This window comes from Rhinatrema bivittatum, chromosome 2 (assembly GCF_901001135.1).
Source record: "Rhinatrema bivittatum chromosome 2, aRhiBiv1.1, whole genome shotgun sequence".
Taxonomy (NCBI): Eukaryota; Metazoa; Chordata; class Amphibia; order Gymnophiona; family Rhinatrematidae; genus Rhinatrema; species Rhinatrema bivittatum.
In genome coordinates this window covers 203,004,877-203,030,649 of record NC_042616.1, presented here as the reverse complement: position 1 = coordinate 203,030,649, position 25,773 = coordinate 203,004,877, and the positions used below count along the sequence as shown (strand labels likewise).

The following is a 25,773-nucleotide window of genomic DNA, read 5'->3' as shown; positions in this document are numbered from 1 at the left end:
ATCATAATGTTTCAAAGGCATCTTCACAGAAAGCTTTGCTCTAGATGATTAAAAGTAACATTCAAAGCTGCCTTGCCATTCTCATATATGATTTATAATAGGCAATGCTTAGCTTTTGTTAGTACTCTCACTCTGTGCCGATCCTTGGCTACGCCTCCCGGACCATCCCCGGACCACCCAGCCATGCCTCCGGACCACCCACCATGCTCCCATCCCATCTGACCTGCCCCCGTCCCACCCCCTGCCCGCCCATTCAGAAAAGCCCTGGGACATACGCGCGTTCCGTGGCTTTACACGCACTGCCAGGCCTTTTGAAAATAGGCCCGGCGCACGTAACCCCCCTACGTGCGTAAATCCTCCTGGATTTACGCACGTAGGTCTTTGAAAATCTGCCCCACTGTGTCCTGTGTAAACTTCAGACCTTGTGGTTCCCTGACATAGCCATGTTTCGGCATGCAGTTTCTGCGGGAGGGATGATTTCATACTTATGTGCGGTTCCTACATCCACTCCTACTTCATTCCTGGGGTTTTTTGTTTGTTTTTTTTTTTTTTATGTTATCGAGATGTTTTCCAGCCTGAGGGATTCTGTTGTTAATCCGGCAATTCAAAGGAGGAGATACCCAGTGACACTGTGTCTGGGAGGTGAGAGGTGGAAATGAGCTAGCACTTGGGTTCCCACTAACAGAAAACAGCTAAGGAGCTGCCCAAAAGGTACATGAGAGAAGAAGAGGAGAAAACTGGAAAGTTCAGGAGCAAGCAGTGGATCTCAGGCATTGCAGCGGCTATCCCTAAGTGGAGAGGAAGGCATTTTCTAGTTTGCCCAGAGCAGCTTATTGCATTTAAGGAGAGAGAAGGGACCCAGAGGAATAGATTACAGGACTACAGATTTACTGCTTTTAAATTGTGTTTATGAAGATTATCCAGAAGACTTGTATACAATGCCATGTATTCCGGCTGAATACTTTCTTCAGTAAAGTTTTATGCTGAAATACCACCATACTGTCCAGCTTCTTTACCAGCACACAGAAGAAGGTAACAAACACAGTGCCCAGGGTCTTGGAGGGTTATCCTTCCCCTCCTCCCAACAGATGATCTGTAATTTGGGACTGATAGAATGAGTTCGGGACTTAGCCACAGAATTGACTTTGTCCTCTCACTCTTTTAGGTGAACTTGGATTAGGGTTACATTTGGTACTGACCCTGCTGTGGCTTCTATTATTCTTTGGTTCCCAGATTTATGGAAACTAGCTGCAGCACCACACACTGTTGCCCTGAGAATTTCTGCTCTCAGCTCTGGGCAATCCATCATTCCTTCAGTAGTTCACTGTCATGGAAGGAAAAGGGAAGGCAGGGGGAAGCAGATCCCAAACACTTGCCTGGCTCTTAGTTCCTCAACTCTTTCAAAACTGTCACTGACCATTTGCACAATTTTCTGTAAGAATTTAATTTGACTCTCCATTTCCACAGAAGCTGTTGATCCTAACTTCGGTGAGCCCAAGATGTGATCCAAGGTTGTGGTTGAACCTCAGTTTCCCACATAATTGCATGTATTGGTCATTTGACCAGTCCCTGTTACCTATATTTGGGAATGTGTCAGTCTTTGCAATATAACATATAGAAATTATACTTTGGGCAGTAATTTAAAAAACGTGTGGTATGCATTTTTTTCTATTAAAAACAAACAATGCAAACTGTACAGCAAAAAATCACTGCCAATGATTCAATCAATAGTCAGCTGCATTCACCAGATACATTATCCTTTTATGGAGGGAGCTATTGGTCAGGTTTGTGGTTCATACAATGACAGCAAAAATTCTAATGTCAACAGCAAGATGAGAAAAATTGATAGGTACTTTTCAGTGTTGAAAGTTAAGTTGCACATGCCGAAATAATTCAGTAGCGCAGAATAATTTAAAACAAATGTACCTCTAACACAACTACAAACATGTTTACTTTTTTTAACCCCTATGGGAATTTAATATTCTAGATCAGGGGTGGCCATCTCCGGTCCTGGAAAGCCACAAACAGACTTATTTTTTCAGGATATCCACAATGAATATGCATGAAATAGATATGCATACTATGGCAGTGCATGCAAATGTATCTCATGCATATTCATTATGGATATCCTGAAAACCAGGCCTGTATGTGGCTGTCCAGGACTGGAGTTGGCCACCCCTGTTTTAGACAATCCTCTCTTTTTCAGTGACTGATTTATCTGTTAGGTTACCAATGAAAAGGTTTGAGCTAAATGCATGTAACCCTCTCTTTCCAGTAACCTTCCAGAATGCAGGGTCACACTGTTGTCCCCAAGGCCATTTTTCTTTCAAGTCTCTGTCTTTCTCCTTTCTCGCACCATTCAGTCCACTGAAGGGCCTGAGGTGTCAGGGTTCTATCTGGAGGGGAGGAGCATTCAACCTCGAGTCCTGGCGTTAGGCCACCTCTGTCTCTGAATGAAGATGCTGGACACTCTGGTGGAGAGTTCAACAAAAATTTACTGCAACGAAAAATACTTGAAGCCCAATTCACAACAACATTCTTCAATTTATCTTCTCATAAAAAAATAAACAGTGCAAGGGTACCTCTTCCCTCAGTTCTAAGAGCTGGGTCAGTGCCCTTAATGTGGCAGATCTTAGGCAAAACCCAAGCCTCAAGATGTTAGAAGCTGAGCTTCCAGTGTGGACTTGGATCTCTTTATCTCTCTCCCTCTCTCAGTCTGATGGTGTTCTTGGACTTCTGGTGATAACACATCCCAAAGACTATTCAAAATCCAAAAATCTCTCCTCCTTCTCAGTAAGCAGTAACTAATAATAAAAGAATTCCTCCCAAAAACGCCAGAACAAAACTCTTTACTCTTTGCAAAATACTTTTCTCTTCTTCTCTGTCAGGTCACTCTGTCCCTCCTTAGCTGAGTGGCAAGGAATCACAACACTTTATCCTCACCTTCCAGGGCAGGGGTAATGATCCTCCTTAGGTAGGTCCAAGCTCCCAGAAGAAAAAAAAGAACAGCTCTCACAAAATTCCTCTTCGACTCTTTTCAACACAATCCCTTCCTGAGTCTCTTTTCCTGGATCACACTTGGGGGGGGGGGGGGATCACAATGGGGAACAAAACACCTAACTCCTCTCAAAACTCCAACTCAAAAACTAAACCTAATTCCCACAATTTTTAGTGTGCACAGCCTGCTTTAATGAGCCAGCTGATCAATCCAGGCGAGTGTCTATGGAGGTGCCTGCAGGAGATGGTCTGCAAGGTACTCCCTCCTAGCCTAGGGTTTAAGCTATAGACAATTTAGCTAGTGAAGGACCTAGGTCAGGGCTTCCCAAACCTGTCCTGGGGACATCACAGCCAGTTGGGTTTTCAGGATATCCAAAATGAATAAGCATGAGATAAATTTGCCCATTGCGAGTCTCCATGATATGCAAATCTATCTCATGCATATTCATTTTGGCTATCCTGAAAACCCAACTGGCTGTGATGTCCCCAGGACAGGTTTGGGAAGCCCTGTCTTAGGTGGTCTCTCACATACACAATAAATAAACTAATCTACTTAAATGTATTTGATATACCTTTATATTAACTTTCTTTTCCTTTTTGGTATGTGCATTATTATTTTCAGATATAAAATTGTATTTGTATATGAGCCTAGCCTATTTTTTTATGCTGTATTCATTTCGGTTGATAAGCAAAGATATAAAAGTAGATTTCCTCTTTCTTTGTCTTACACATTTTGGGGCAAATTTTAAAAGGTGACGTGCGTAATATACGCCTGAAGGCAGGCGTAAATAATAAAACAAAGGTAGGAGGGGATTTAGATAGGGCTGGGGGGCAGGTTAGATAGGGGAAGAGAGAGGAAGGTGGGGGGCGGAAGGAAAGTTCCCTCGGAGGGAAAACAAGGAAAGCCATCTGGGCTCCCTAGGGCTCGGCGCACTGACCCCAGCGTGCACTGACCCCGGATTTTATAACATGCGCATGGCTGCGTGTGGGTTGCGCGCACAAATGTATGCCCGCGCATAGGTTACAAAATCTGGCCCTTTGAGTGTAATTTTTTTAACTGTTTGGGTAGGAGTAAAGTCTGCATGATCCTTTTTGTCTAGACTTTATACTGAATTTTCAAAGTGAATTTAGGTGAATAAGTTTGCTTTGAAAATTCCTGTGTCAGTGGGCAGTTGTGCATACCAACTCACTCATACAAAATTATGCCTTCTCTATCGAAGGCGTGATAGAGAAATAAAAATGTGAAATAAAACGCATACTTTTGAAAGCACAAAAGTATGTGCATAATTCCCAACTCTGCCCCCTCCCCTCTCCCAGGAATGCCTCTCCCCAGTGCGTGTAAAGGCTCACAGAAAATCAGGTTATGCACGTACTGTTACGCACACCGAGCCCTGGGCAATTCTATGACAGTCATTTAGGCACATAAGACCACGCCCTTTCAGTACATTTTTTAAAAGTCAGAGTTATGACTTTAGATATTTTTCAGCTAGATGCAACCAAGGATCACTTCAGTAGCAAGAACATTGCTTCATATCTATTGAAATGATCCCAGGATTTTCAACGCGAAACACTCTGAGGCAAAACTGGACCAAGTTTTGCTCAGAGCAAAATTTGATTCATCTGCAAGTGTGGAACACTCATTCAGTTTGCAAAGACACCTCTAAAACTACCATTTGCAATCTGTATACGTTTCCATCCATTGAATTTGGAAGTTATTACAAATTTGACAGCTGGTCAAAAAATTGGTCAGGTAACATATGCAGCCAAGCCAAATTTAAGCAGCAACATTTTAAAAACTTGAGCCCTTTAGGACAGATTTAAGTTTTGTGCAAAAAGAATGCAACAAATCGACTAATCAGTTTTGAAGTAGCTCACATTTAAGTCCAAGGATTTCCTTTTCTATCACTTCTGAAAGGGAAAATGTTTCACAGAAAAAATAATTGTGCAAGCAAACCCTGCAGCAAGCATTGCAGAACTTTTATCTATCCTTAAATTTAGCACTTTCAGGAAAAAGTTCCTATTTTGAATCTGTAGAACATAAGGAGGGTAATTTTCGATTGCATGCATAACTCAGCACATTCACGCGTAAGTAGGTACAACCTAAAATTAAGCTTGTAAGGCTGAAGCCTTGACAATTGGTGCTTCTGCTCACAGACTTGAAACTTATGCTAGAACAGGTAGATGTGAATCAATTATTTACTCTATCGGATAATAGAAGGACTAGGGGGCACTCTATGAAGTTAGCATGTGGCACATTTAAAACTAATCGGAGTAAGTTCGTTTTCACTCAACGCACATCTTGGGCTCCTACCATGTGACAGGGGCTGACCAATGGCACCGGTAGCCCCTGTGACATAGAAGGTCAAAGGCTATCGATGCCATTTTGAATACCGGCAGCTGAAGGTGTGAGTGCAGGAGATGGCTCCCGGACCCCCCACTGGACCACCAGGGAGTTTTGGTAAGTCTGGGGGGGTCAGGAGGGTGGGGGTTGTACTTAATTCAATTTTAGCTGGGAAACGAATAAGAATTAATGCATGTACATATCGGGGGCCCCCCTTGCTGAATGCAACGTATCTGCCCCCCGACGAATACGAATTCCAAATGCAATGTATGGCATCCCTCTGCACATCCCTATCCAATGTGAAATACCTTTCAACACAATCATTTATCGTCTACCTCCACCATGATGTCTTCTCCTATGAATTTACATCTTCCTCCTCCCAGTATCTGAATGAGACCAGACATTCTCCTGTTCTCTCTGTAAGTATCAAAGTGATACTCCCATTCCTCCTTCTCTCCAAATCTCCAGTATATGATATTGGGCGTTGTTGGGGGTCCATTCTTACACCTTTTCTCCCCTCTTTTTTTTTCTTCTCCTCTGGATGGCTGAGAGTCATTCTTCTCCTCAGATCTTGATGATCTTAGATTAATCTTTTTTGAAGGAATCTCTCCCATTTGATGTTAGAGTAAGAAAGAAATTAATTTAGTTGAGTCCCTAGTTAATGGGTACTCAGAACTTAAACAAATACATTTAAAAATACAAAATGGATTGGGAGGGGGGAAAGAAACTCCCATACAACTTAAAGGCTCCAAGGAGGCATTAACTCAAATCTGAAAAATTAAAGAAAAGTCAGAGTTGGCTGCTTCTGCAAAAATAAAACTAAGAAATCCATACTCTTAAGATGGTGGTCTGGCTTTATATACCAGAAGAACCTACCAATAACTTGCTTCTACATGGGGAAACCAAACACCCACATTATTGCTATGTCTCCTCCCTATACCAATGGTACATCCAAGTAGGGAGCTAACAGGATCTCTACACATGCACGCACGTTTGATGATATACATGCATGCTCCATTTATAAAATGCATAAATGCATAAAATCCCGCCCTGGAACAACCTCAAAATGCCTTTTTGGGTGCACATACTTTTCCAAGAGGCACTGACATACTGGGGGTATTATTACTTTTCTGAAAATTTGTTTTCCATGCACAGTACCTACTTATGTGCATATGTGACTGGACACCCCCTCTGACATTGGCTCTCAAGCCAGAGGACTGAAGATCCATGAGCACCAGTCTATTTCCTAGGTGGGCAAGATCAGTGACAGATCTTTCTGAGTGAGATGTTTGACTGCAGAAATGTATCCTGTTCTTTTCAAGAAGGAAAATACATTTTTTTGTTGTGAAGAGGTTTTAAGCCACCTCTCTTCTCTGGGAGCCTGGCTGGATCAGCAAGTTCTCCCCACCAAAGACGTTTCAACCTGAGGAGTCACCTTTCATATCAGCTTAATGGAGTCAAGGAAGAGCGAGGAGACCCCATCCGGATCTCCACTAATTTGGGACCAGGACACGGGGCTGGGTGTTCAGGAAAACACTGGACTGTAAGCATCTCCCTCCAGAGGATACAACAGCTACAAATACACACAAGGGACACACTGGGCCATAGACTAGAGTCTCCCTCCATAGAAAGAATCTTCCCCTAGGATCAAGAGTTGAGCTGGGAAGGAGCCAGCTAGCTGGAGCAGCCCCAGAGGTTATAAATATGATTGTGTGCTCTCGGGACTAAACATTCCAGGAAGGGTTACACATATATGCTGATTTTATGTGCACAACCCCCGCGCATGTCTTTGAAAATTATCCTCCTAAATCCTTGTATAAATGATGCACTAAATTATTTTAAACGTGATTCTAATAAAAATCTTACACTGGTTCATGTTAAATTATAAATGTCAAGCACTGCAAGTGTCTTTTCAAAGGTTCAGTAGATCAACGAGAAGACAACTTGGGTGAACTGTAGTGTGATAAAAGTTGCCAAACCTTTTATTTAGATTCTGAAATAATATGGGCAGCCAGCACTGATGGTCCCCTCCCCTCAGCTCCTTACAGTCTTATGATATAATAACACACAAATAACCTTCTGGAATTCAAACAAGGCCGCAGCTTTATTGATACAATAACCACCAGAGCCAACTTAACACTCCAAATTCCCATCCCGGGGTCATCTACCGCATCTCAGCACAATGACCCCTCCGCAGGCCACCAAACCTGCACAAACCAGCAGCATCCCGCCACTAATCGGGACCCCCACCACAGCCCCCAGCAGGGGGTTCCCAGAACGAGACTGAACCCAGTCACACGCAGCTGAAGCCAGAGACAAGAAAGCCCGTCACCTAGCGGGTTCCTTACTCTGAACCCCACCCCAACTGAGTCCTGGCTTTGGTCACTCCGCATAACCCCCCCCAAGCTGCGACAAACCAGCCCCATAACACCTAAAAAAAAAGGGGAGGGAGGGAGGGGATCAGGCTGGCTGCTCGCATCAAAAAAGGGGTGGGCCCAATGACTCCACCCCTTTTTATATTCCATTCAAACACCCAGTGACACAGCCAGGCCGACCAACCACAGCCCTCAGGTCGGGTGTGTCGGCCCCGCCGCATCACAGGTACATCATCGCATGGGAGGAGGGGGGGGGGGCGGAGTGCAAGGACGTGCGTCCCGGCTCTCTCCCTCGCCCACCCATCCCTCCAGCATCCGACCGGAGGAGCCCGGCTGGCGCCCATATTATCATGGGCCCAGCAAGACAGGCTCCCCCAGCCCTTCCATAATGTAGTCACTTAATTATGACCCTATTTGGGAAAAGGAAGGATTGGCTTGCATGCCTTTCTTTAGCTAAACAGGTTTCATTGCACTGTGGCTGTTTAATTGTTTCTATTTTCATCTTCTGGTTGCTTATGTTTTCCTTTGTGATTCATCAAGAAATTTGTTTTTGATCAGTCTCTAACTCAATGAAATGGTAACTTGGCATTCTGTTGTATTTGCACTTCTGAGTAGTCCTAAACCACAGTCAATAACTATTTGAAGGCAGGATGAATGAGTCAGTTGTGGAACCCAGATCAGAAGACCACAGCTGGGTGAAAAGCCAGGTGAGCATAAATTAAGCCTCATTTTAATGTTTTGGTAGAAGGCCAGACTTTGACCTTTTGCAACAGAAATGTTATCAAAGTTTCTGAAACCTATGGAAGGATTTTTTTTTTTGTAAACATTTATGATGTTTTTGAAATTGAAATATAAAAAGTATTGCAAATCTTTTCCCATATGTTTTCTTATATTGATTGTATAGCAAATGCATAATACATTATATAACATCTATTTATTCAGTTTATAGAATGTTTTTGACATCCCACGTGTTTGCAGCAAATCTTTTCTCATGCCATGGGCATAGGAGAGTGGCAGATAAAGTTAAAGAGTCTGTGAATGAGTTTATCAATTTACCTAGTTTACACAATATAATATCTGTTTTTGGTACTTTAAAAGGTATCAAGTCCTGCAAAGTTCCCCATTCATTCCAGGACCAATATGGTTACTAAAATCCAGGTTACATTCCCAGAGATCAATAGCAAGCAATCTGGAAGTCCTTTAGTTCACCTAAAAAGCACTTAATCAGGATCTGGTCAAAGAAGCCAATGATACTGTATTCACTCCCACAGAAAATCTGGTCAGCTCTGGAGTGCACACATCAATCATTACGTTTGCCATTCCTTTAAAATGCCTCTTTGTCTGTGCCATGGTGTCTGAAAGCTGGCACAGCGGTCACTCGGATGTATGAATATTTTGTCTCTGCATACTTGTAAGTCTTTATATGCTGCCATTTGAATGCACTCATTTTGGATTTTACCTTTTGAGAAATTAAAGTCGACACCATAGGGATGTGAATCGTTTTAGGACGATTAAAATTATCGTCCGATAATTTTAATATCGTCTTAAACCGTTATGGAACACAATACAATACAGATTCTAACGATTTATCGTTATAAATCGTTAGAATCGTGAGCCGGCACACTAAAACCCCCTAAAACCCACCCCCGACCCTTTAAATTAAATCCCCCACCCTCCCGAACCCCCCCCCAATAACTTAAATAACCTGCGGGTCCAGCGGCGGTCCGGAACGGCAGCGGTCCGGAACGGGCTCCTGCTTCTGAATCTTGTCGTCTTCAGCCGGCGCCATTTTCCAAAATGGCGCCGAAAAATGGCGGCGGCCATAGACGAAAAAGATTGGACGGCAGGAGGTCCTTCCGGACCCCCGCTGGACTTTTGGCAATTCTCGTGGGGGTCAGGAGGCCCCCCACAAGCTGGCCAAAAGTTCCTGGAGGTCCAGCGGGGGTCAGGGAGCGATTTCCCGCCGCGAATCGTTTTCGTACGGAAAATGGCGCCAGCCATACGCGTATGGCCGGCGCCATTTTCCGTACGGAAAATGGCGCCGGCAGGAGATCGACTGCAGGAGGTCGTTCAGCGAGGGTTCCGGCGCCTCGCTGAACGACCTCCTGCAGTCGATCTCCTGCCGGCGCCATTTTCCGTACGAAAACGATTCGCGGCGGGAAATCGCTCCCTGACCCCCGCTGGACCTCCAGGAACTTTTGGCCAGCTTGTGGGGGGCCTCCTGACCCCCACGAGACTTGCCAAAAGTCCAGCGGGGGTCCGGAAGGACCTCCTGCCGTCCAATCTTTTTCGTCTATGGCCGCCGCCATTTTTCGGCGCCATTTTGGAAAATGGCGCCGGCTGAAGACGACAAGATTCAGGAGCAGGAGCCCGTTCCGGACCGCTGCCGTTCCGGACCGCCGCTGGACCCGCAGGTTATTTAAGTTATTTGGGAGGGGTTCGGGAGGGTGGGGGATTTAATTTAAAGGGTCGGGGGTGGGTTTTAGGGGGTTTTAATGTGCCGGTTTTTCGATTTTTCGATTTTTAACGACCCGCAGGTTATTTAAGTTATTTGGGGGGGGTTCGGGAGGGTGGGGGATTTAATTTAAAGGGTCGGGGGTGGGTTTTAGGGGGTTTTAATGTGCCGGTTTTTCGATTTTTCGATTTTTTAACGATTTTTAACGATTTTTTCACGATATTTTACCCCCCCAAACGGCAACAATACGATTCCCTCCCCCTCCCAGCCGAAATCGATCGTTAAGACGATCGAGGACACGATTCACATCCCTACCGCTGTATCCTCCTCACCCCTGAAGCAGAAACCGAAACACGAAGTTGTGTTGGGTGGACTCAGGGTGCCTTTCAACCCGGTGTCTTTCAATTTGGCTCTGTTATGCTGTTTAAGCAAGGGACGTAGCTTTTTTTCCCATTTTTTTATTTGCAAGTAAAAATCAAAAAAATATAATGCATATAGGGGTAGATTTTCAAACCCTGGCGCATGTAAATTCCGGGGTTTACACGCATGGCCAGGCCTTACATGTGCCGGGCCAATTTTCAAACAGCCCAGCCAAGCGTGTAAACCCCTGGATGCGTGTAAGTCCCGGGCCTTGAAAAAGGGGTGGTCCGAGGGTGGGGCGGTCCGAGGGCAGGGTGGGGTGGGGCTAGAGGTGCCCAGCACAGCGGCCATTTGCCACTGTGCCGTGGAATCGCGTGCCGGCAGGAGCAAAAGGTGAAATATAAAAATTCGGGCTAGTTAGGATAGGGGAAGGGGAAGAGGTTAGGCTAGGGACCTGGGAAGTTCTCTCCCAATCCTTAACTGGAGCGGACTGGAGGGAACTGGGGAAGGCCCAGATGCGTTGCCGCAAGTAATTGCTAAAGTTGATCCCCTCTTGCGCGCCGACCTGGCATTTTATAACATGCGTGCGCCACATGACCCATTGACAACGCTGGCATAATAACGTGTGTGAGTGGTATGAAGGTCCAACATCACCCCATCAGCTGTGTCTCCAATAATATTACCTTAATTCATATATTGGGAACTTTGCATATTGGACTATTATATTGTTGATATTCTTTGCTTGTGCGCTCTTTGTCTCTGGTTTACAGTTTTTGCGCTCATTCTTTTGACTCTGCTTTTTTGTGATATTTTTATGTTGACCATTATTTTCACAATTTGATTGAGGTCAGAAAGTACTTTTTTATTAAATGTATCTGGGAATAGAATGGCCAAATTGCAAGAAACAAGGAACAGGGTCTTTTTGTGGGCGGCTCCAGTTCTCTGGAATAAGCTCCCAGCAAGTATTTGGCAGATGCACGATTATAAACTGTTTCGAAAGCAGGTTAAAGCTTTCCTGTATCAGAAACCTTTTAATTAATTTAGTTGTAAGAATGTTTTAGGTATTTTAATTCTGATTTTTGTATTTTTTGTCTATGATTATGTATGTTACTCTGGGAACCGCACAGAATAGATTTTGGTAATTTGGGCAGGGTAGAAATTTTATAAATATGTGGCACACCCAACATGTTTCAATAGGTCTAATGCATATGAGTTCCAAGTTGCAGTTTTCTGGTTGGCACCACAGCAGTGCATGTAACTATCATAACAATGTGTATATTATTTTTACCTCAGAATGTCATTTTTTATGTAAAATCTGTCGTTATAAATGTATAATTTTAAATTTTGTGTGCGGAAGTGGGGGGAGGAAGCACCAGGCTGTAAGGTTTGCCTGGGGTGCTAATACCGTTCCTCTGACTGCTCCACAAGAACCGCCCTTACAGGCACCCTCCACACCCCATCCCTCAAATCAGCGCACTCATCTCTCACCAGAGGGAGAGCCTTCTCCGTCGCTGGTCCCACCCTCTGGAACTTCCTCCCCACCTTCCTACGCCTAGAGACTTCACTTCACAAATTCAAGAAAGGAATCAAGACATGGCTTTTCCGACAGGCCTACCCCGATACAAACCAAACTTAAATTTTCTCCCTTTTCAGCTCCTCCCGGCTCGACCTTCTACCCCCTGTACCCCCTCCCCGCCCAACACACCCTCTGCCCCTCTACTACCCTCCATGTTACCCCAGTTACCCCTGTTTCCTCCATACCGCCTCTAAATCCTTTTAACCACCCCCAAATTACGTTATATTTAAGTGAATACCATCGTTCAGATAATACAGCCAGTCTCTCAATACCTCCTTAGCTCTACATAAGTTGATCGTAATATCGTACATATTGTCAACTGTATATAGTTTTCCTCTATTTTGTTTCTTACTTCTTCTATCAGTTCTGCCTTTCCCATCCCCCTATCCCCTCCCTCTCCCACCCCTCCGTTTCCTCCTTCCCCACCCTCCTCCCTTGTTTTATTGCTCTATTGTTTTATTGTAATTTTCCTCCTTGAGTTCATTGTAAACCGGCATGATGTGCTTCACGAATGTCGGTAAATAAAAGTTAATAAATAAATAAATAAATAAATAATACCCTTGCATTGGCCCTGCTGAGCTGATAGCCAAATCTAAGGGTCTGAGTCAATATTATTTTTGTTATTACTGCAGAACTGGTTATAGATGCATTAGTTTTTGCCTTCCTTTGGATTACCTTAGAAAGAACTATTAGACAATCAGAAAAAGTCTGAACTTGATGGACCTCTGGTCTTTCTTTAACCTAAACCAAAGTGGAGAGTATATTTTAAGGCCATTTAATCAGGTAAATAACTATTTGCATGTGTAAAATGCCCTGACTGAAAACTGCCTCTCTCAAATACCACTAAAATGTGGGCAGGTTCCACAATGCATGCACTTTTAGTTCTTCTGAGCGTCTTGAGGGCATACATTCAGTCTTCAAATGTACTAATGCACGATTTTGCCCTCCACCCCCACAGCTGCCCACATGAACAGTTGGTGTAAAGTAGGTGCCTGTTTTTATCTAGCAGCACTTAAACCTGCTAATTTTCCAAGAGAAACAATTTGGATAGCTTTTCCTTGAAAATTTGCATAAAGTATGTGAACTAAGGTCATCTGCAGGGATTCTAACTTCCAAACCCATCCACGGCACATAAATGGACGCATGGAGATTAATGCTAGTATTTTATAAATTGTGCAGTGGGCGCTGTACAGTATATAAAATACCATGTAGTTCTGTATTGAAGATGCATGCATATGTTTCAGTCTGCGTGAATATTTCCTATGCAAGAAAAAGCATACTTTATCTATTTTATAAACATGTGCATATATTTTAGGTGCATATGAAAATATAAGTACTGGTAATAACCCCACTTTATACATGGAGGCAGATGTTTTATAAAATATACATATGTACTGTTTTCAAAAAATACTGGCATGCATACTTGGAATCACCAGTTCACCCAGTCCATCTCCTAAACCCTCTAGCACGTCACTCTGAACTCCTACCAGTTCACCCAGACCTCCCACCCAAAAACTGCAGACAAAAGACAAGTCTGATTTCACGTGGGCCAGTCAATCAGCAGGTGTGAAATATCCAAATAAGTTTGGTAGTGTATACATGTATATCTCTTACAAAATAACAACTATTACGCATACTTCTGAACCCCGACCCGGAATGCCCCTATCTCGCCCCGTTTTTCCAACGGTAAAATGTATGTGCAAAATGGAAAATATGCGTGTATTATCAAGATCTATAAAATAGCATATCCGTAAGTACATGCTATGTGCATATATGCAAATTTTATGCATGAAACCCCTTTGAAAATGTACTGCTCAGCTTGCAAGAATGTGACCTGTTTACTCTGTTTCTATCATCTAACCTGTATTTTTATCCTACCCTTTGATTCACTTCCTCTCATAGTCTCCTTCTGGATCGCTCTCAGTGGAAAACTCCTGGACTGATTTCATGCCCTTTATTCTGTGTAAACCTGTAGCAATGTGAAAATATATGTTCCATCTATCTATCGTTCATAGTCCAGTAAGTGGCAGTCAACAGTTAGTGCCAGTAAACTGTTGGCTGCAGTTTAGTGGGGTAGGAGAAACTGCCAGCAAAATCAAAAGGCAACTTCCCATTCTGACATTCCCTCCTTATATCGCCTCTCCTTTTCCCTACTCCTAGACCTTCTATTAAGCCAGATTCTAGGAAATGTCCAGGAAGCAGGGAGGTGAGAAGAGCCTGCCAGAAACAACTCAGTGGGCGGCATCAATGGGAGTCCACACCAAACGTAACCTTGTCCTTCAAACCAAAGGACGCACTCTTCTGCTTTCTCACTTGAAAAACAAAAAATATTACTAGAAGAAAAGAAAAAAAAAGATACAAATACTTATAATGGTGCTCAGCCCAGAGCATTTTATCCTTTATTCACGAGTGGTAAATGAGTCAGATATGAGTTGGCCAGGAAAAGAGCAGCTTTGCCCAAAATCTGAGTGAAAATGACTCATCTCACTCCAAACACCAATATATTCTCCAACATAGCTGGCAAAAGTTTCCTATCAAGTTTTTCTTTCACTCACTTCTTCCATTTTGAACTCTGATATTTTTTTAAGTTTCCCTGTTCTGTACCTTCTTATAATACTTAACTGAGAATAGGCATCTTCCAAATACTGCTTTGGACCTATTTTTGCTTCTGGTCACTTACAGTGTATGATTTAAATTAACTCCTTCAGCTCACAAGACAAGTTAGTCCTGCTAAAAGATCTGGTATCCTTCCTGATATGGTCTTATCTTTCTTTTCTCACCCTTTTCAACTGTCTGAGGGTAGTGAATCCTAGGGAAAGCTTTACAGGCTAGATGAGGGAACTGGAATTTCTGGCTTATGTAAGGCCTTCCTCATCAGTTAAAAAGAGTTGTACAACAGAAGCAGCCTCAGGGAGGATCATTTTCAAACGGTTTCCGTGGGTAAAGAAGTGATTTTCTCACAGAAATCGCTCTTTAGAAATTTACATGGCCATCGTGTGCATAAAATTGCAAATATATATACACTTGTGCTGAAAATTTTCAAACAGGTAATGAGTGAAAAATCACATATACGCACATAAATATCATGCACACGTGCATATACAATTTTATAAATATAGAGAGTATGCATGTTTTATCCATTTCACGTGTACATTTTAGCAAAGATAGAAAGGGTCAGGCTAGGGCGTTCCGGAGCAGGGTTCAGAAGTACACATAGGGATAACCTTGCTGGATAGACTGGATGGACCATTTGGTCTTTATTGACCATCATTCATTTATTATATGGCAGTTACTATTTTGTAAGAGATATACGCATATACGAAGTCAATATTAAAAAGCCATTTAGATCGATAACTCACAAGTTATCGATCTAAATGGCTTATACAGCATATTCAGTCTCTTATCTGGCTAAATTATAGCTGAATAACTACTTATCCAGCTATAATTTAGCCATGTAAAAAAGGGGAATTTCAGGGGCATTCTAGGGAGGGGCTGAGATATCTGACTAACCTAACTGAATACCGGATATATCCAATTAAGGGGGTTATTTTCTAAAGCTTTATCGTGTGCGTTAGGGCCCTAAGGCACACGATAAGGCCATATTGCATGTGAAAAGGGCCTTTTCACATGTGATAGAATGCAAATTAGGGGGAGGGGAGGAGTTGGGGCGGGGAAGGGGCGGAGTCGGGGGTGTCTTCGCTGCCGGCGATAATGTTAGTAACGTTATCGTCAGCAGTAGCGCGCCAAATAGCACCACCTTTCACGGTGGCGCTACTCGGTATGAAAGCCAGCAGCCAGCGCACTGCCATGGTGCGAAGGCTGTGGGCTTTCGCAGGCCCCCCCCCTGTTTTCGCAGGATGCATCATTCTGCAAAGAATTCTGCAAAGAATGATGAATCCAGGCCTAAGTTAGCCGGATAACGTTAGACCTGCTTCCCCTCCCCCCTTAAATGTAAATAGCCCTGTTAGGCCCAGCAGCCCCAAAAGAAGCACAATCTCTCCCCCCCCCCCCACCTTTCCCGGTTTCATTTAAAACGTTGCCATTGGTACCCCTGGCCTTCACCTCCCTTCCATGGTCACATCTGAAATTGTCTCACCCCTTCCATTACTCTGGACTACCCTATCCCCTCCCCCTCCCCCAATGTTCAGAACAGATCACTGCCTGGAGCAAGATTGTTACTCAAAGATAGCAAATGTTGCTTACCTGTAACAGGTGTTCTCACAGGACAGCAGGATGTTAGTCCTCACATATGGGTGCCATCATCAGGATGGAGCCCAATCACGGAAAACTTCTGTCAAAGTTTCCAGAACTTTGACTGGCCCCTACCGGGCATGCCCAGTATGGCACTAACCCTGCGGCCAGCAGGGGTCCCCCTTCAGTCTTATTTGAAAGCTACAGGCAGTGCCAAAAAATAAAATAACAAAACATTACGAACCCAATCCCGCGGGGTGGTGGGTGGGTTTCGTGAGGACTAACATCCTGCTGTCCTGTGAGAACACCTGTTACAGGTAAGCAACATTTGCTTTCTCACACGACAAGCAGGATGGCAGTCCTCACATATGGATGAGTACCGAGCTGAGGATATCCGAACATGCACCAAATATACCCAAAGGTATGCAACAGGCACAACAACTGGGGTGGAATTTGGTAGAGGGCATCCTGAACCCCTCCGGGCAGGCGGAGGGGTGTTGGTATGTCACGTTGGAAACAGGTTACACAGGACAGATTGGCCGAAGATGGAATCTTGTCTTCCGGCTTTGTCCAAGCAATAGTGGGCTGTAAAAGTATGGAGAGAACTCCAGGTGGCAGCTCTGCAAATGTCAGGAAGTGGCACCGATTGCAGATGTGCTACTGAAGTCGCCATGGCCCTCACAGAGTATGCTTTAACACAGTCTTGAAAAGGAATGCCCGCTTGCTGATAGCAAAAGGATTTGCAGTCCACCAACCAGGAGGAGAGAGTCTGCTTACCCACAGGTTGCCCTAATTTGTTAGGGTGGAAAGAGATGAACAATTGAGTGCTCTTCCTGTGGGCAACTGTACAGTCTAGATACAAATCTAGAGCCCGTTTACAGTCAAGGGTATGCAGAGCCTGTTCTCCTGGGTTGGAATGGGGCCTGGGAAAAAAGGTAGGTAGTATTATGAATTGATTGAGATGAAAATCTGAAACTACCTTAGGTAAAAATTTAGGGTGAGTGCGGAGTACCGCCTGGTCCTTCAGGAGTTTAGTGTGAGGCGGATAGGTAACTAGGGCATGTAACTCACTAACCCTGCGAGCTGAAGTGATATCCAAAAAGAATATCACTTTCTACGTGAGATATTTTAGTGAAGGAGTGAAGAGGCTCAAATGGTGGTTTCATGAGCCGACCGAGAACCAGGTTAAGGTCCCAAGAAGGGGCTGGAGGACGTAATGGGGGCTTGATAAGAAGCAAGCCCTTCAAAAAGCATGTTACAAGGGGCTGAACTGATATAGGGACATCCCCGACACCTTTATGGAAGGCAGCCACTGCACTGACATGCATTCTAATGGAAGATATCTTTAGACCTGACTCTGACAGATGCCAGAGATAGTCCAAAAACTTCGAGATTGGACAGAAAAGGGATCAAGGGACTGAGAAGAGCACCATGATGTGAACCTTTTCCATTTATAAGAGTAAGATTTTCTTGTGGAAGGGTTCCGTGAAGCAATCAAGACACGGGAAACTGGATCGGAAAGGTTAAATGGCTGAAAGATTAACCTTTCAACATCCATGCCGTCAGGGACAAGGCTTGAAGATTGGGATGACATAGGCACCCGTTGTTTTGAGTGATCAGAAGCGGGTCCTTTCCCAAGGGAATGTGCCTATGGATGGAGAGATCCTGAAGAATGGGAAACCACACTTGGCGTGGCCAGTGAGGTGCTATCAGGATCATTGTTCCCTTGTCCTGACGTAACTTCATGAGAGTCTTCAAGAGAAGTGGAAGTGGAGGGAATGCATAAATCAGGCCGGTTGCCCATGAGAGAGAGAATGCGTCTCTGGGCTGAGAGAGTTCGCTGCGTATGAGGGAGCAGTAATTGTCCACTTTGTGGTTCTGAGGGGACGCAAAGAGGTCTATCTGAGGATATCCCCATTGTTGGAAGATGGAGTTCGCTGCGGAGCGGTTGAGTGACCACTCGTGCGATTGGAAGACGCGACTCAGCTTGTCTGCTAGCACATTGTCCACGCCCGGCAAGTAGGTGGCCCTGAGGTACATCGAATGGGAGAGGGCTTTCGCCCATATCTGCGCAGCTTCCTGACACAGAAGGAAGGAGCCTGTGCCTCCCTGTTTGTTGATGTACCACATGGCCACCTGGTTGTCCATCTGAATTAGGATGACCTGATTTGACAGGCGATCCTGAAAAACCCTGAGAGCATATCTTATTGCTTGAAGCTCCAGGAAATTTGATGTTTGGCCTCCTCTGGAGACCAAGAGCCTTGTGTCTGTAGATCGGCTATGTGGGCTCCCCACCCGAGGTTGAAAGCGTCGTTGGTGAGAATGACTTGAGGATTCGAAGTCTGAAAAGGCAATCCTTGGAGGAGATTGGTCTGATTTTTCCACCAGGCGAGAGACAGACGGAGTGAGTCGGTGATGTGGACAATGGTCGACAGAGGCTGAGTAGCTTGAATACATTGAGACCTCAGAGTCCAATGCATGAGTCTCATGGCTAAGAGGGCCATTGGTGTGACATAGACTGAGGAAACCATGTGTCCCAGAAGGACAAGAAATTGGCGAGCGGTCGCAGCTTGCTGAGACTGCAGCTGGAGAGCGAGAGACACAAGAGTTAGCGTTCATTGTCAAGGCAGGAAAGCCTTTGCCTGCAAGGTGTCCAAGTCTGCCCCAATGAACGACAAGGTTTGAAATGGGACTAAATAGGATTTTTCGTAATTGACGAGAAATCCTAACAAAACTAGAGTGTGAAGGGTTAGATTTAGGGACAATAGAGCAGCTTGCTGAGTCAGAGCCCTGATTAACCAGTCGTCCATATAGGGGTAGACGTGAACACCTTGTTTCCTGAGGAAAGCTGCAACGACTACGAGGCATTTTGTAAAGACTCGTGGTGCAGATGCTAGGCCGAACGGAAGCACTCGTTATTGATAGTGCTTGATGCCTCCTAGAAACCTCAGGTACTTGCGATGAGCTGGAGTTATCGCAATGTGGGTGTATGCATCCTGGAGGTCCAGAGAGCAGAGCCAGTCTCCTTTTTGTAGAAGAGGTAGAAGCGATCCCAAGGTGACCATCTTGAACTTTTCTCGTTGAAGGTACTTGTTGAGTGCCCATAGGTCTAGAATAGGACGGACACCTCCCGATTTTTGGGGGATTAAGAAGTACCGGGAATAGAACCCTAGGCCTTGCTGAGAGTATGGAACAGGTTATATTGCTCTTGACTGGAGAAGGAGAGAAACCTCTTGATCCAGAAGGATGGAGTGGTTGGATGTTCTCCACATCTGTAGAGGTGGGGAGTCCGGTGGTAGGGCAAGAAAGTTCAGATGGTAACCCAGAGCAATGATTTCCAATACCCATTGTTCGGTTGTGACTGAATGCCACATGTTGTGAAAGTGGCACAGTCGCTCTCCAACTGGTATGTGCGACAGAGGAATCTGGCTGCTGCTCTCTAAGTGAAAGTCAAAAACCGGAAGCAGGCCCTGGCTGGGGAGCTGTTTATGGTTTTTGTTTTCGGGTTTGGTGAGACTGAGGTTTTTGATACGGTCTCGTAGCATGGGATCTGGCTGGTGGCAGGTAGGACTTCCTTGGATGGTAGAACAACTTCTTAGAGTCCTTTCTAAAGGGCTGCTTTGAGGAGAAGTTGGAAGGCATCGAAGAGAGCTGTTTTAGGGTCTCATGATGGTCTTTTAATTCATCCACCGTGCATTGGATCTGCTCACCGAATACATTATCTCCTACACATGGTAGGTTGGACAACTGGTCTTGCACTTCTGGGCGAAGGTCAGAAGACTTGAGCCAGGCCCACCGTCTCACCGAAATAGCCGCTGCAGACACTCTGGTAGAGGTGTCAAAAATGTCATAAGATGTTCTGATCTCATGCTTGCCTGCCTCAAAACCTTTGCTTACAAGGGTTTGTAGTTGGTCTTGGAATTGCTAAGGCAGGGAGTCTGAGAAGACCTGTATCTGCTTAAAGATGACCCTGTTATATTGGGTCATATAAAACTGATAGGCAGCAATTCGGGAGATGAGCATGGCCCCTTGGAATACTCGTCGACCAATGTTGTCCAGGAATTTCTGTTCCTTACCAGGAGGGGTAGACGAGGGAGGTTTTGACCTTTTTACCCTCTTTTGTGCAGACTCTACCACAACCGAGTGGTGATCAAGCTGTGATTTTTGAAAGCCTGGGGCTGACTGAACTAAATAAGTGATGTCAGCCTTTCTGTGTACTGGAGCAACTGATCCAGGATTTTCCCAGTTCTTTTTGAGGAGATCAAGAAGGACCTGATGGATGGGAATAGAGGTGATCAGGAATTGGAGTAGCTCCATCATCTGGTGCCTATCATCTTGTTCTGTCTGTAGTTGAAAAGGAACCAATTCAGACATTTCCTTCGCAAAAAATTTAGAACACTTTCTACTCTCAGTGGGTGAAGGTGGTGAAGGTAAGTCATCGGTGTCTGATGAGGTATCATCACCCCAAGTATCATAAGGATCAGCAGACTTCCCTCTAGGAAGTAGAGGAGGTTGGATACCTGAGGGTCCCAGTCTAGGCTCCGAAAGAATCGGAGGAATTACCGGAGGCACTGATGAAGACATCGAAGGCACCGGTGCAGGCATCGAAGGCATCGATTCAGGCATCGAAGGCATCGATGGACGAATTGGTGGTGCCCTCAGACGTATCGGCACCGATGGATGAATCAGTGGCGAGGGACATATTGACATCGATGGCTGAGGCAAAACTCCCAATGGAGGAATGCGGAACGGTGTTTATCCTCCCGATGATGCTGTCAACAGGGAGGGCATCGAAGCCATCAGAGACCCGGGATCCATCGGTGGAAAGGCGGCCATCAGTGCCTCCATCCTGGATAGCAGCGGTGCCAGCACTGCCGGTCGGGTCGATGGTGGGTTCCACAGTTGGTGCCGGTGTCGGTGCAGGAGGAACCTGAAGACGTTGCATCGCCTTGTCAATGGCCTCCTGAACCAGCAGGTCCACTTCGTCTCGGAGACCTGGAGCAAGCAGCCCTGGCTCCGAAACAGAAGGAGGCAGAGGCATAGCCGGAGGGACCACCGTTACAGGCAGAGTCGCGGCTCCTGAACCCCGATCGGGTGTGGGTTGCTTCAGTGACCCGGTCACAGGAATGGACGATGCCTTTCCTGGATGGGGCTTTTTCGACAGTGGCTCGGACGATGGCGAGGTCGATGATTTCGCTCCCTGGATGGTCCGAGTCTTACGGTGTCGATGGCGATGTTTCTCCCTACAATCTCCTCAATCCTGAGGGAGAGTAGAGGGTGTCGATGGCCGTGAAGTCATCAGTGGTGGTCGGTCACCGGTCGGTGGATGATGCTGGCGCAAAGTCAACAGTGCCGGTTCCGATGACATCGATGCAATGGACGGAGTCGGGATTTGAGCACGAAAGAGGAGTTCCATCTTCTCCATTCTGGCCTTGCAAACTTTTGGTGTCATTAGGGCATATTTGGTGCAAATCAGGACATCATGCTCACGGCCTAAACACATTACTCAGACTTTATGAGAGTCTGTGATAGACATGGTGTGAGTACAGTCCAGGCACCAACGGAACCCCGACGCCATGGCCATTGAAAAAAATCGAGCCGCGGTACAGTCAACGGCCAGTAGCCGCGAGGGCCAACTTGACGGTAATCGACGGAAAAATGGTTAAAAACTTACCGAAGTACCGTGGTCAGAGAAAGTTAGAGGAGGGACCCCTGTGGGGCAGTTTTAACTTTTAATAATTCCGTGAGGAAAATTCCTGTCAGGAATCTCTTCAGAGCTCCTTTACCGCGAGGCTACTGCTGCGTGGAAAAAAAAGACTGAAGGGGGACCCCTGCTGGCTGCAGGGTAGTGCCATGCTGGGCATGCCCAGTAGGGGCCAGTCAAAGTTCTGGAAACTTTGACAGAAGTTTTCCGTGATTGGGCTCCATCCTGATAATGTCACCCATATGTGAGGACTACCATCCTGCTTGTCCTGTGAGAAATACATAAATGTACCATAACTTATGTGTATATTAGCTGTCTATCTTATGTATAATGCTACAAAATTACCCCTCCCCCAAAATAAAAATCATAAAGAAAGCCTTTTTTTTCAAAGGACAACATTCCCAAACATTAATGTCAATATAAGAAACATTCACAAATTCTTAAAATAAAAGAAAATTTAAAAAGCTTTGAACACACACAGAAAAAAAATTGTCCTTGATGGTTTTCAGGCTCCCACCTTTTTTGGCAATAACTTCCAAAGCATCTCAAGGCTTTGCTGAGTGGAAGCTTTTAGCTTACCTTCACATGCTGGGATCCATAACGCCAAGAGGCCAGCTCAGCTCCATTTGTGGTAGGGTTAGAAAGTACCTGTGTGCACTGTTTCCTTTCAAACAGTGTGGACACAACATCCTGGAGAAAATGGCCTGCACGTGCATTTGCAGGTCCTTTCATCACAGAGGGAGGCTCTGCCATAATTTCCTCCCACTCTTTCTAGCAGTTGCAGTCGATCACTGATACAAATTCATAGCTTCCTATTGTCATTACTATTCCATGTGATATTCCATCATTATTAAAAATGGCTAATTATGGTATAGAAGCAATCAGAACAATTCATGGTTCTTGACCTATATTCAGTAATTTGCAACTTGAGCTTCAGTTTCGGCTTGGAGAGGTGAAGGCAGTTGTCTGATATGGCTCACATTTACAAGATAACATTAGTGAAAAACAATGTTTTTTCATGGCATATAATGTAAGATATTTGGGGGCATTTTTCATTTTTGTTATTGATGTAATGAATAATATCATTTTCTATCTGTGTTGTTATAATGGTTTCTAATGGCTGTAGCTGCTCTTTTCAGTTTTATGTTTAAATCCGCATATTTCAATCTTATTATCAGAAGGCAGCGACCCTTGCCCTTCCATGTACCATAAATCCCGAGTGTGGCAGACAGACGTACAGACCTGATGTCTTCCTGAGGAAAGGACTGTCGAACGTCTACTGACAGCAAGGCCATGGCAGAGACAGCCTCCGTCTCCTCTCTTTCTCCTTTCTGAGTGTCAGCAAGGCAGCTGCCTGCTGGCGCAGAATACCTCTCCACCGACTTCCAGTACTTGCCTGGAAAGAAGAAAAAAGAAAAGCACAATAACTGATGGGAACTCCAGCTAGCACGGTGGCCATTGGCAAAGCATAGTAATTACTTCTTAATGTACCAAGCATGGCTTTGAGTTTAGAATCACTGGACGCAGCAGGATTCAGGATTTCAAGCTGCCCATGTGTGCTTCTGGTTCCTGGAATGGGCAGAGCTGGAAAGACTTCTTACTACAACAGTGTGTCCTTTGCGCTTCTGCCTTGGAAAGTTAATAAACTTACTAAGCAACTTCCCATTGGGAGGCTTTGGTTGTTTCCAGCTGAAGGGGTAGGTAGGGGACTGCAGGGGAGCCCTGTGTGCTGCTGGCACTTGGGAAAACACAACCTTTGATGCTGAAGCTTGAAAGGCATGGCTGAAACTTAAGAAGGGCAAAAGTACAAGGAAAACACTTCAGAAATGAATGGCAGGGCGGACGGTGTTACTGTTGAGATTTTGCTCAAAAGTGCCGTAGCAGCTTAGGGAAAGCAAGAGAAACGTCAGGCATGAACTGAACGCTTGCGTGCTGCCAGATCAAGTCGAGTTTGTTAGTCCTGGATGTTCTTTTGCCTCCAACCTCTGGGCGTGTACTAGAATAATAATTTATTTAACACTTTAATGCAACTCCCTGGTTGATGCCGGAGCACAGTCATTAGTTATAAAGGAGGGATTTTTGTTCCTGGTGCAAAGCTACAGCAAGGGGGATAAAGCATCAGAAAGACTTCAGCCTCCAGTTTATAAATGAGAACTCCCTAGAAAGTTTATTCTCTTCAACCACATAAATGCTATTCACAGTATATTAGTACAATTAAATAACAACAAAATATTCAATAAAGTTAATGTTATTTAGTGGAATATGTGAAAAATATTATGGAAAAATGCTAAATATTAGCAGGACAAACATTTCCCATGATGAACCAAATTATTGATTTAGGATTGTAAAATTATCAAATAAGAGTTTTTGCATATCTAATTTACAACCTGCAGGCACCCTCTTCCTCCAGTCATTCTGCTAGAGATAAACAGGTTGATTACAGATCCACAGGCATCCCCATCCTCCTCTGGAGACAAGCAGAATAGCTCGGGGACTAAAAAAAACCCTTCTATCAGAGAATAGCAGGCTAACTGAGGGACCCACAAGAACCCATCAAACCTCCTGCTAGATGCCAGCGGGTTGAAAGAGGGCCCCATGGGCACCTCCTGACCCTGTTGACAGAGTACCTTCTGACCTTTCTGCTGATGGCTCACCGGCAATAGGATGGGAACCCACAGATTTCCCTTTCCCTTGCTTCTTTCTTGTCAGAAGGAAAGGGTGTAGTGGGGCTGGTTAGGCCTGCCCTCCTTTTCTTATATATAGAACATATTCAAGTGGTAGAAAATTAACATATGGGTAGAAATCCCATGTGTGTTGGCTAAGAGCATAGTGATAGGAGTATTCTTCCATCCATCTGGCCAAAATGATCAGACAGATGAAATGCTAAGAGAAATCAGGGAAGCTAACCAATTTGTAACATCAGGATATGCTAGAGACATAAAGTTCCTGGATGGAATAAACAACTGCTTCATGGAGCAATTGGTTCAGGAACCAACGAGAGAGGAAACTATTTTACATTTAAGTTGTAGTAGAACACAGGATTTGGTGAGAGAGGTAATGGTGGTGGGGCCACTTGGCAATTGTGATCATAACAAGATCAAATTTGAACTAATGACTGGAAGGGGGACCATATGTAAATCTACAGCTCTAATACTACATTTTCAAAAGGGAAAATTTAATAAAATGAGGAAAATAGTTATAACAAAAAAACCTGAAAGGTGCAGCTGCAAAGGTTAAAAGTGTACAATAGGTGTGGACATTGATTAAAAAAACAATCTTAGAAGCACAGTCCAGATGTATTCCATGCATTAAGAAAGGTAGAGGGAAGGTAAAATGATTATCAGCATGGTTAAAAGGTGAGGTGAAAGAGGTTATTTTAGCCAAAAAAACACCCTTCAAAAATTAGAAGAAGGATCCATCTGAAGAAAATAGGAAAACCATAAGCATTGACAAGTTAAGTATAAAGCATTGATAAGGCAGGGTAAGAGAGAATTTGAAATGAAGTTGGCCTTAGAGGTAAAAACTCACAATAAAAAGTTTTTAAAATATATTAGAAGCAAGAAACCTGTGAGGGAGTCAGTTGGACCATTAGATGACCAAGGGGTTAAAGGGGTTCTTAGGGAAGATAAGGCCATTGCAGAAAGACTAAATTAATTCTTTGCTTCTGTGTTTACTAATGAGGATGTTGGGGAGATACTGGTTCTGGAGATGGTTTTCAAGGGTGATGAGTCAGATAAACTGAACAAAATCATTGAACCTGGAAGATGTAGTAGG

General features: G+C 44.6%; 1 protein-coding gene across 1 annotated transcript in view; it reads right to left on the bottom strand.

Moving 5' to 3' along the window:
* LOC115083250 (histone deacetylase 4-like) overlaps positions 1 to 25,773 on the bottom strand; it is a 395,601-nt gene that overhangs the window by 23,089 nt on the left and 346,739 nt on the right. The window contains exon 6 of the mRNA XM_029587058.1: positions 23,242 to 23,395. Within this exon, the coding sequence (XP_029442918.1) occupies positions 23,242 to 23,395 (154 nt within the window). The remainder of the gene's footprint in view (positions 1 to 23,241; positions 23,396 to 25,773) is intronic.